This window comes from Dendrobates tinctorius, unplaced genomic scaffold (assembly GCF_039654945.1).
Source record: "Dendrobates tinctorius isolate UK_male_01 unplaced genomic scaffold, ASM3965494v1 ptg000208l, whole genome shotgun sequence".
NCBI lineage: Eukaryota > Metazoa > Chordata > Amphibia > Anura > Dendrobatidae > Dendrobates > Dendrobates tinctorius.
This window is the reverse complement of record NW_027361875.1, coordinates 377,276-390,072: the sequence shown is the minus strand read 5'-3', so window position 1 is coordinate 390,072 and position 12,797 is coordinate 377,276. Positions and strand designations below refer to the sequence as shown.

General features: G+C 44.6%; 1 protein-coding gene across 1 annotated transcript in view; it reads right to left on the bottom strand.

The window, feature by feature from the left end:
* Positions 1-12,797, bottom strand: part of MAP3K9 (mitogen-activated protein kinase kinase kinase 9) — an 88,569-nt gene that overhangs the window by 51,769 nt on the left and 24,003 nt on the right. Inside the window, exon 2 of the mRNA XM_073554141.1 lies at positions 11,737-12,150. Within this exon, the coding sequence (XP_073410242.1) occupies positions 11,737-12,150 (414 nt within the window). The remainder of the gene's footprint in view (positions 1-11,736; positions 12,151-12,797) is intronic.

Sequence of the window (12,797 nt, the reverse complement as noted above, 5' to 3'; positions counted from 1 at the left end):
GATGGGTGCTATATTTTCAATGTTATCAGCATAATTATGTATAAGCAACCTGTTTTCCCCTGTACTGTCCATAAGCCCTGTGTATGCCCCACTTGGTCGCCATCGTGCTACCATGGTCATGTTTGACTTGATTTCCTTTTCCATATACCTTGGTCGTATTATAATAAAGATTCAATTTTTTACCTTTTGAATTTATCTAGTCTTCTGGACTTTCTTGATCGCCCCTTTGTTTTTTCCTGTGTCTATGAGCATGTACATAAAGTGCAGCACAGATTCATCTCATCTACAACCCAACAGCACTGGTCACTACTGAACATGTACATAAAGTGCAGCACAGATTCATCTCATCTACGTCTCCACAGCACTGGTCACTACTGAGCATGTACATAAAGTGCAGCACAGATTCATCTCATCTACAACTCCACAGCACTGGTCACTACTGAACATGTACATAAAGGGCAGCACAGATTCATCTCATCTACAACTCCACAGCACTGGCCACTACTGAACATGTACATAAAGTGCAGCACAGATTCATCTTATCTACGACCCCACAGCACTGGTCACTACTAAGCATGTACATAAAGTGCAGCACAGATTAATCTCATCTACATCTCTGTTATGAATGAGTCACCGAGGAGGAGAAAACAAAAAGCAAGCTAAGCCCAGAAAACCAGGGGTTGGTAACTAGCGGATTGCAGACCCCTGATCCTATCCACAACAACTAGCAGTAGCTGTGGAGCGTGCCTAAGGTGGTCCTAGATGCCTCGTCACGGCCGGAGAACTAAATAAGCCTAAAGAAAGAAAGGGAAAATCTAAACTGCCCCAGAGCAGACCCCAAAGCAATAGACAGCCCCCAACATGTATTGTCGGTGAAACAAGATGAAAACACAGAAACAGGCAGAAAGATAGGCTGAGCAAAAGATGGGGCCCTCGCTAACTAGAAAGGACAGGAAAGAAAAGCTGCTGTCTGCAATCACGCAAAAAACCCTGCCAAAAAGAATGTCCAACACATCTGATAGAAAAAGGCCCTGAAGTCGCTAGACTTCAAATCACTATATCAGCACTCAGGTATATTCTGAAGACAGAGCAAAAGAGATCAACTGATCAGAGACAAAAATGGGGATTCAGCCCAGTCCCAGCCAGGGCTGGCTGAACACAAAAACTAAATAAACCAGACAAAAGCTCATATGAACACTAGCAGAGAAAACTTAGCTTTAGGAAGGCAGGAACCAAACTGGAAACCAGGAGCCACAGTCAGGAAATATCACCAGCAAGAAACTAGGGAGTCGGCTGCCTTAAATCCAATCAGAAACTCATGATGTCCAATTGCAGTCCTCTTCCTCAGGTGGCCGGACTCTGCCATTTAGATCAGCTTCATTACCTCCCTTCACCAACAGAGGGAGTCCAGATAGAGAACTCACTACTCCTCTGTCAGCACAGCCAGCTCCATAACCCTCACCAGAAGCCAGAGGTAAACCCGAAAATGAGGACACAACAGTATCCCCCCCCCTTGAGGAGGAGTCACCGAACCCTCATCCACGCCACCGGGCAGATCAGGATGGGCCCGATGAAAAGTACGAACCAATCTATCGGCAAGAATATCAGCAGGAATTGTCCTCCTGGCCATAACCCTTCCACTTGACCAAATACTAGAGTCTCCGTCTAGCCAGACGAGAATCCAGTATTTTCTCTACCTCATATTCCACATTACCTTCAACCAATACAGGGTCAGGAGGTGCAGCCATAGGAACTACTGGCTCAACATATCTCTTCAACAGCGACTTATGAAACACGTTATGGATCTTAAACGTAAGAGGAAGAGCCAATTGAAAAGAAACCAGATTAAGAATCTCCAAAATCTTGTAAGGTCCAATAAATCTTGGCTTGAACTTTGGAGAAGCCACCTTCATAGGAGATATTCTTTGATGACAACCAAACCATATCACCCACTTTGAACCGGGGACCAATGGTCCTATGCCGGATAGAAAACCGCTGGGCCTTTTCCTGGGAGAGAGACAACTTATCCACTACTTAGTCCCAAATCTGCTGCATTCTCTCTACCACAGTGTCAACACCTGGGCAGGCTGAAGATTCCACTTGCCCTGAAGAAAATCAAGGATGAAACCCAAAGTTACAGAAAAAGGGCGACATCAAGGTGGCAGAACTAGCTCTATTATTTAAAGCGAATTCGGCCAAGGGCAAAAATGAAACCCAATCATCCTGATCAGCAGATATAAAACATCTCAAATAGGACTCCAAAGTCTGGTTTGTTCTGTCCGTCTGCCCATTGGTCTGAGGGTGAAACGCAGAGGAGAAGGACAACTGAATTCCCAGCTTGGAACAAAAGGCTTTCCAGAATCTGGAAACAAACTGAACTCCTCTGTCCAACACAATGTTCTCAGGAATCCCATGCAACCGAACCAACTGTTGTAAAAACAAGGGTACCAACTCTGAGGAAGATGGCAACTTTGGGAGTTGTACAAGATGGACCATCTTAGAAAATCTATCACAAATCACCCAGATAACAGTCATTCTCTGAGAGACAGGAAGATCAGAAATAAAATCCATTGAAATATGGGTCCATGGCCTCTTAGGCACCGGCAAGGGCATCATCAACCCACTAGAGCGAGAACAGGGTTTAGACCGGGAACAAGTCCCAGAGGACTGCACAAAATTCCTGACATCTCGAGATAAGGCGGGCCACCAAAAAGACCGACTCACCAAATCTCTGGTACCAAAAATACCTGGATGACCAGCCAATGCGGAGCAATGAACTTCAGACATAACTCTCTTCCTCCACTGGTCAGGAACATACAATTTTCCCATAGGACAACGCTCAGGTTTGTCCCCCTGGAATTCTTCCAGAGCACGTCTCAAATCGGGCGAGATGGCAGAAAGAGCTACCCCCTCACCTAGGATGGTAGTAGGCTTGGTTACAATAGGAGAATCAGCAAAGAAACTCCTAGAAAGGGCGTCTGCCTTAACATTCTTAGTGCCTGGAAGAAAGGAGACCACAAAATCAAAATGCGTAAAAAACAAGGCCCACCTAGCCTGTCTAGGATTCAAGCGTTTGGCCGACTCAAGGTAAATCAAATTCTTGTGGTCAGTGAGGACCACAACTTGATGTCTAGCTCCCTCCAACCAATGTCTCCACTCCTCAAATGCCCATTTCATGGCTAACAATTCCCGATTCCCCACATCATAGTTGCGCTCAGATGGGGAGAACTTTAGGGAAAAGAAGGCACAGGGATTCATTTTAGAAGTCACAGGATCCTTTTGGGACATAACAGCTCCTGCACCAATCTCTGAAGCGTCTATCTCCACCTGAAAAGGAAGTGAGACATCAGATTGCCGCAAAACCGGAGCAGAAGTGAACCTCCGCTTCAGCTACTGAAAGGCCGAAACAGCCTCTGAAGACCAATTCAGCACATCAGCACCCTTCTTAGTTAAATCAGTCAGTGGTTTAGCAATACCAGAAAAATTAGCTATAAATTTACGATAAAAATTAGCAAACCCAAAAACTTCTGGAGAGCCTTCAAACAAGTGGGTTGAACCCAATCATAAATGGCCTGTACCTTGGCCGGGTCCATTTCAATAGTTGACGGAGACAAAATAAATCCCAAAAATGAAATCCTCTGTACACCAAAAAGGCACTTCGATCCCTTAACATACAAGGAATTCTCCCTCAAAATCCGGAACACAGTCCGAACATGTTCCACATGAGAATCCCAATCCCTGGAAAAGATCAAAATATCATCCAGATAGATGATCAAAAACTTATCCACAAAGTCCCGGAAAATATCATTCATGAAGGATTGGAAGACAGAAGGGGCATTAGTGAGCCCAAAAGGCATCACCAGGTACTCAAAATGTCCCTCTGGAGTATTAAACGCTGTCTTCCATTCATCCCCATGCTTGATGCGAATAAGATTATACGCCCCCCTGAGGTCAAGCTTAGTAAACCAGCAAGCACCTTTAACTCTGGAGAATAAATCAGAAATCAGGGATAACGGATACTGAAATTTAACCGTAATTTTGCTGAGGGAACGATAGTCAATACAAGGCCTTAATGAACTATCCTTCTTGGCCACGAAAAAAAACCCAGCACCTAAGGGCGAAGAGGATGGTCTAATAAGACCCTTCTCCAACGATTCCTTAAAATAAGATCGCATAGCCTCGTGTTCGGGTACAGATAAATTGAAAAGTCGACCCTTGGGAAATTTACACCCAGGTCTCAACTCAATTGCACAGTCATAACTCCTATGAGGAGGCAAAGACGCAGACTTGCTCTCACTAAATACATCAGAAAAATCAGCCAAATAGTCAGGAACATCATGCGACTGGGGAGACATGGAGAAAACAGGAGTGTCACCAAGAGCACACCGACAACCCCAACTCACCACAGACACAGATTTCCAATCCAAAACCGGATTATGGATTTGCAACCAGGGAAAACCCAGAACAATGGTATCATGCAAATTATGCAACACCAAAAATCTGCAATTTTCTTGATGGTCTAGGGCGAACCGCATTATCACATGGGTCCAAAACTGAGGTTTAGTCTTCGCCAAAGCAGTAGCATCAATACCCCTCAAAGGAATAGGCGTCCGCAGAGGTGTCATAGGAAAACCACAACGTTTAGCAAAATCCAAGTCCATTAGATTCAAGGCCGCTCCTGAATCCACAAAAGCCTTCGCGGAAAATGTGGATAAGGAGCAGATCAGAGTAATTGCCAAAAGAAACTTAAGTTGTACACCACCTACAGCAAATGTGTGTGCAAAACGTTTCTCTCGTTTAGGGCAAACAGAAATAATATGAGAGGCATCTCCACAGAAAAAACACAGCTTATTACGCCTTCTAAACTCCTGACGTTGCGCCCTAGACAAAACTATCACATTGCATAGGTTCAGACATTTGTTCAAAATGTGGCAGCGCCTCTCGTGTAGTCTTGCGTTCACATAAACGCCAATCAACTTGAATGGCTAATGACAGAATCGTCAAGACCACAGGGAACAGGAAATCCCACCATAGTATCTTTTAAAGTCTCAGACAAACCTGTTATGAATGAGTCACCGTAGGAGGCAAAAACAGAAATACTAGCTAAGTCCAGAAAACCAGAGAAGTTGGCAGCTCTCGGATTGCAGACCCCTGAACCTAACAACAACAACTAGCAGTAGCCGTGGGGAGTTCCTACGGTGCCCTAGACCCCCTCGATCACAGCCAGAGAACTAAATAGCCTAAAGACAGAAAGGGAAATCTAAACTGCCCCAGAGCAGACCCCAAAGCAATAGGCAGCCCCCAACATATAATGACGGTGAAGCAAGATGAAAAAACACTCACACAGATAGAAAGATAGGCTGAGCAAATGATGGGGCCCAAGCTAACTAAATAGGACAGGACAGAAAAGCTGCTGTCTGCAATCCACCAAAACCCTATCAAAACAAGAGCCAACAGACTGACAGGGAAAAAAGCCCTGAAGACGCTAGGCTTCAAAAAGACTATATCAGTACTCAGGTATTTTCTGAAGACAGAGCAAAAAGGAATTCAGCTCACCCCAGCAGGGGATGGCAGAAATCCAGAAAAACAAGGCAAAACAAAACCAAAACACAAATGCAAAAAGCAGAGCAGAAAACTTAGCTTTTGAGGAGCAGGAATCAGACTGGTCTCCTAGAATCCCTCTGAGAAATCACCAGCAAGGCAGAAGGGCGTCGGCTGCCTTATATCCAGTCAGCAATTCCAGTCACCATCATCCTGCTCAGGTGCTTGGTAATCAGCCTCACTACCTTCCTTCACCAGAAGAGGGAGTTCATCAGACCTCAATGGTGAAGGGGAAAATGAACTCACAACACAAACCCTTCCGAAAGAGAGCTGCCAATGCACTATCATTCCATGTAGTAAGGACCGCCTACTTTCGGAATTTCTGACAGTATAACTCTGCAGGATCCTGACCCTGGTTCAATGCCAATAGGGCTCTCTCAGCTTGATCAATAGCATTAGGTTCATCATATAACAACCCCAAGGCTTGAAAAAATGCATCCACATTAGTCAAAACAGGATCTTCAGGTGTCAAAGAAAGCGCCCAATCCTGGGGATCGCCGCGCAGCAAGGAGATGACAATTTTAACCTGCTGCGCAGAGCTCCCCGATGAGTTAGGCTTCAAGGCAAGAAATAATTTACAATTATTCTTAAAACTCAAAAATTTAGACCGATCCCCAGAAAACACATCAGGAGCAGGGATCCTTGGTTCAACAGCATGTGAATGAGTGAGATAGGCGGAAATTCCCCGCACTTCAGCAGCGAGCTGCTCCACACGATCAGACAATTGCTTAATCTCCATCAAGGAGAAGAAAAAAAAAAAAATCCTCCTACGGCCCCAGAGAAAAACTGGAGAAAATATACATATTAAAAAAAAAAAAATTTACACTTTTTTTTTTACAATTCTCTCCTGCTTTTGAGTACCCTAGAATCTGCGGTATGGCTGGTGATTCTGTTATGAATGAGTCACCGAGGAGGCAAAAACAAAAAGCAAGCTAAGCCCAGAAAACCGGAGAGGTTGGTAACTAGCGGATTGCAGACCCCTGATCCTATCCACAACAACTAGCAGTAGCCGTGGAGCTTGCCTACGGTGGTCCTAGACGCCTCGTCACGGCCAGAGAACTAAATAAGCCTAAAGAAAGAAAGGGAAAATCTAAACTGCCCCGGAGCAGACCCCAAAGCAATAGACAGCCCCCAACATGTATTGTCGGTGAAACAAGATGAAAACACAGACACAGGCAGAAAGATAGGCTGAGCAAACGATGCGGCCCTCGCTAACTAGAAAGGACAGGAAGGAAAAGCTGCTGTCTGCAATCACGCAAAAAACCCTGCCAAAAAGAATGTCCAACACGTCTGATAGAAAAAGGCCCTCAAGTCGCTAGACTTCAAATCACTATATCAGCACTCAGGTATATTCTGAAGACAGAGCAAAAGAGATCAACTGATCAGAGACAAAAATGGGGATTCAGCCCAGTCCCAGCCAGGGCTGGCTGAACACAAAAACTAAGTAAACCAGACAAAAAACTCATATGAACAATAGCAGAGAAAACTTAGCTTTAGGAAGGCAGGAACCAAACTGGAAACCAGGAGCCACAGTCAGGAAAAATCACCAGCAAGAAACTAGGGAGTCGGCTGCCTTAAATCCAATCAGAAACTCCTGATGTCCAATCGCAGTCCTCTTCCTCAGGTGACCAGTCTCTGCCATTTATATCAGCTTCATTACCTCCCTTCACGAACAGAGGGAGTCCAGATAGAGAACTCACTACTCCTCTGTCAGCACAGCCAGCTCCATAAACCTCACCAGAAGCAAACCCGAAAATGAGCTCACAACACAACTCTGGTCACTACTGAGCATGTACATAAAGTGCAGCACAGATTCATCTCATCTACATCTCCACAGCCCTGGTCACTACTGAGCATGTACATAAAGTGCAGCACAGATTCATCTCAACTAAAAGCCCAGATCCTTAGATCAGGAACAGTACAGACATTAGGACATTTCATAACTTGCCCAAATTCTTATTTACAGAACATCCTGCATTGTACTACTGTACCCAATTTACTGTATATTTTAGGAGTTGGAGCCCTAGTCGGAATTAAAGGGGCTGTCCACTACCAGCCTTTTCTTGGAAGTGTTTGGCCCTGCATAATAAACCTATACTCGCCTTCTGTGCCAGCGGTGTTCTCGCTTTTGCTATGCAATCTGAGGACAGCATGAAGTAGGGGTTAAAAACACAAATTTCAATGATGTGTCACTTATCAAGCTGTGTGTTTACTTATAACAAAGGTTTTGGCACAATTACATTATCATTGCTGTGACTTGCTGGTCCGACTACACCCTCTCCTGTGATAAACAACTCACTCACAGCAGACTATGTATATAGAGAGCTGTGTTGTGGGTAGGGGCAGCTTTCTCAGCTCTGCTTCATGCTAAACCTAAGAACTCTGCAACAACTTGCTACACCCAGTAAACTAAGTGACATCTTTGGATTCAGGGTCTCTATTCCTACATCATGCTGCAGTCAGGTGAGGTAGCAAACAAATTGCTTAGATTCCTTTTAAGCATTTATAGTGAAACTAGTAACTGACTCACAGTAGTGGACAACCTCCAACATGAAAGAAAGAAGTGCAGAGAAGATTTCTTAGATGGTTTTCTGCAGAGCAGTAGTGTTTTTATAATGCTATATGTACACCTTACTGGTCTACTACAAGCTCAATTATATCTAATTTCGCATAAAAAAAAAAAAAAAAAAAAGAGTAAAAACAATCAGTTACTGTAAATCGAACGAATATGAATGATGGTGGGGAAAGATTTCCAGGGCCGAGGAACATGAATCATTTTCCTTACAAAATGTTGGGGAGGAAATTGTTCATCTTTCTAGTTCAGATTGACCTTCTCTGTATATGCTCAGTATCATTGCCTGTTCCTGTCTGCAATCGCCGCTTGATACTGTACTGCAGACAGGAGCCAACATTGAAAGCCGAAAAGGTTACCATGTGAGCATGCCTGTAGTGCCCGTACAGAACCGCTGATCGAGCTCAGGCAGCTGTCAAACGAGACATGACAGTGCTCAGTATGTATAACCAGTGGGCACAGCAGTGTACTGAGCCCTTATCGTCGCCAAAGGTGCACTGAAGACCCTTCATTTATTTTTGAAAATAAAATAGTTTACTTTATGACAGCTAAACCACTAAAAGATATGATGTTTAGAAAGGGCAAGTCCCTTCCATATCTGTTTAAGTGTTTTAGTTTGCATTTTAGGGGCAGAGAGCCCGATTCCAGTTATGTCATCTGAGAGCAGCACAATATAGGGACAGAGAGCCTGATTCCAGCTATGTGTCACTTATTGGGTTGCTTGGTGCAGTTGTGACAGAATCCCTGTTTTCTCTGCTGTAGATCTAGTTGTGCTCAGAATGCTGAGCTCTGTATAAACCAGCCCACACCACTGATCTGCAACTTCTGTGTACACTGTCAGCAAGCTGTCAATCACTGGTGGGGGTAGGGATAGAGATTACCTGGACTAGCTTGCACACACCAACTAGTTCTACTGCTTATAAAACATTGATTGTAGTCAAGAGAACAATGCCTAATAAGCAATGCAACCCTGGAATCAGGTTCTCTGCCCTTACATCATGCTACTTTCAGATTAAATAGCAAAAAACTGCTGTCAGATTCCTTTTAAAGTGTTCCACAAGTTAGGCTGAATTCAGATGTCCAGGAAACACTGTCCAACTACAGAGCCTATGATGTCCAGACCAGCCCGAAATTCACAGTCACTGGCATGTATGAGAATGTCTAGTTTGGGTCAGGAGATCCACGATCGATCAGGACATACACCGACAGTGTTTCAATGAAGACTGAATTTGGCCTTAACCTCAACCATCCAACACTTCTTGTAAAGTACAACTCTCAGTGATATCTCCGGCAACTTCAAAGCCAATCGTGATCCACTAGTGCACGTGCGTACAAGCCAACAGCACTGAGTACGCAGCCATACATGCAACACTGAATGTGTGATTTTTGATTTGCATTACGGCTGTATAGACTTTTGTAAATCTGAGTTTCTTGGATGGTAGATGAAACATACACAAGTTCAGATATTTTTAGAGGGAGATGTATCAAACCTGTGGAAATGGAAAACTATTTCAAATGATTAATTACTAGCAATGAACGCGTGTCCTCATATAATGAGTTATCTGAGCATGCTTGGGTGCTAAGCTAATGTCTTTGGCATGCTCAGATAATACATTCCGAGTCCCCCCGGCTGCATGTCTAGTGGCTGTTCGACCAATGCAACACATGCAGGGACTGCCTAACAAACAAGCTATCCCTGCATGTGTTGCAGCTGTCAAACAGCCACGAGACATGCAGCCTCAAGGACTCAAACAGTATCTTTGGCGTGCTTGCATACCATTAGCATACGAGTGTGCTCCGATAACACCTTATGCAAGCCCACACGTACATTACTATTACCCATAACAACCAGATTTCACCTTTCATTTGTGTGTACAGGTACAGCGACACAGGACGGAAATGGTGCGTAACATGGATAAAAACGGCACCAGCATGCAAGCTAATACCAGCAAAGCCAAGCAGCCATTTGGGCCGCATTCAGACGACCATGATTTCTATCATACATAAGACAGCAAACCATTCTTCTCCCGTATTTTGGATCTGAAACTCACCAGTATTTCAACACAGATTTTTTACAAATTAAAAGAGTACATGTCAGCTGACCAAGTGCACCACAAACTGAAGCCTGGTTGCATTTCAGAGAAAAATTATTTTATTTTATTTTTTTTTTTTTTTTAAAAAGTTGTCCACTACTGGGACAACCCCCTCTTAAGCTGAACGTTTGCCCTGATTACTTATACGTCCGAAGGTGAGGACAGTGATGCCAGCTCTGATTGGGTGCATGGCTCATGTGAAATAACCTCATACGAGCCCTGGGAACGCGAGTGACAGCAACGCTGGGATGGGAGGAGAGTATTGGCATGTTTATTTTAACGGGGGCAAATATTCATAGTGAGAAGGGGTTGTCCTAGTAGTAGTCAACCCCTTTAAAGATGCAGGGGAGGTGCTGGACTAGTCTAGTGTCTGTCTAAAGCCCCAGATCCGCTCTTCCCAATACTGCTGCAGGCACTGAAAGGTCTCCCAAAACACACAAGGGCGGAGGCAGCACCGGACTAGTCTAGTCTTCAGCTATAGTGCCAGGCCGGCTCTTCCAAACGCTGCTTCAGGCACCAAATGGTCTCTCACTAAAGGCCCAGTTACACGCTTCAACGTCCCAGCATTCCCACCAACGATCCGACGTGGATGGGATCGCTGGGACATAGTTAGGCAGACTCACCAGCGATCAGGACCAGCGAGCACACTGGTATCCAGGGTAAACAGCGGGTAAATAAGCGCCGCGCGGCGCTTAGTCACCTGCTGTTTACCCTGGATACCAGCTCCCAGCGTCTGCTGTATGGCGCTAGGAGCTCGCTGATCTTTGGTCTGTCGCTGTCACACGCAGCGATGTGTGCTGCCCAGCTGGAGACCAACGATAGATTTATGGCCCAGACCATTAGGCAACGATTAACGATCAGCCAACTGATCGTTGATCGCTGCTATGTGTCACACGCAACGATGTCGTTTCGACATCGCTGCAACGTCACCAACCTGGTTACATTGCAACGATATCGTTCACAATATCGTTGCGTGTAATGGGGCCCTAAGGTTATGCTCGCACAAGAAGCTTCTGATGCTGCAGGATTTCTGCACCCATTATTTAAATGAGATTACTCGCAGTTTTTCAGTGTGTTTTAGAGTGTGTGTTTTTTTTGTTTTACATCAGGAAAGGTCAGTTTATGCCGCTTTAAAAAGAAGCACAGGGTATGTGAGATTTCTAAAAATCCCAATAACTTTGCTGGAACTGCAAGACGCTACATTTTTGTAGCAGCAAAAAATACACAACTAAACACCAAAAGTTCATTGTAGCAATGTAACCTAATACACATGAGCATGGGAGCGGCGCTGGATTAGTGTAGTCTTTGCCCTTAGTTGCCAGCCGGTTGCTCAAAATTTATCTTGTCGGAGACGCAGACGCGTTTCAGAAATTAGTATACCTGGTTGCAATTTGAGCAGCATGAATGGCCTAGCAGGTTCCCTGCAACAATCCATCCAATGACCGTGCGTGCAGCCTGTATCCTACTTACCGTTGCTGGACTTCAGGTCACGATGGATTACGGGGACAATAGCTTCGTCATGCAAGTAGTTCATCCCTCTGGCGATCTGCACCGCCCAGTTTACAAGTATATCTGGAGGAATCTTCTTCCCAGAAAGCACCCTATTCAAGGATCCACCTCGGGCAAACTCCATGATCAAACACAGGTTGGGTTCCTTCAAGCAAACACCCCTCAAGGCAATGATGTTTGGGTGATCGAGCATCGCGAACAGTTTGGCTTCCTGCCGGACATTCTCAATAGTTTGGCTGATATCTTCATCAGGGTCGTGGCGTGCAGCTTTAACCGCCACTTCCTCTTCTCCCCAGATGGCACGGTAAACTTTCCCAAAGCCGCCAATCCCAATAATTTCTTCGAGTAACAGCTCATTAAAGTCAATCTCTTGTACTGTATAAAATAGAAAATAAAAACATCAGATCGAAAAAAAAAACAACTTTTTTTTTAAAGCTTATTTTACATAGATATGTATCTAACATTCATCTGTCCAAAAGTGAATGAAGATCAGGGAAAAGGAGACATGGCTGTGGGAGGGGGATGAAGATGCAGTCACAGTGCATCACCATTTATGCAATGCAGGTGGTGAAAGTATAAAAAGGGGACAACGCTCTATTTTTACTTAAATGCATGTATCTAGGGCTTGAAGAGATCATGAAAAATGTCGCGCCACTTGGTTTTAACAGGCTATTTATTTGACTACTAGTGATGAGCGAACATGCTGGGATAAGTGTGATATCTAAGCATGCTCGGGTGCCAACAGAGTGACCAGCGTGCTCCAATAATATGTTTGAGCCCCTGTGGCTGCAAGTCAAGCGGCTGTTCGACACATCCCTGCACGTGTTGCAGCTGATGAACAGCCGCAGGAACTCAAACATATTTTTCAAGCTAACCAAAGGACACTTGGCACAGGAGCATGGTCGAATATCACCTTATCACTAGAAATCGGCAACCCCTGGGTGAACACAGCACCACAAAAGATGCAATAATTGTGATTACAAAATAGTAAAACTAAAGAAAGCAATACACGATCACATAAG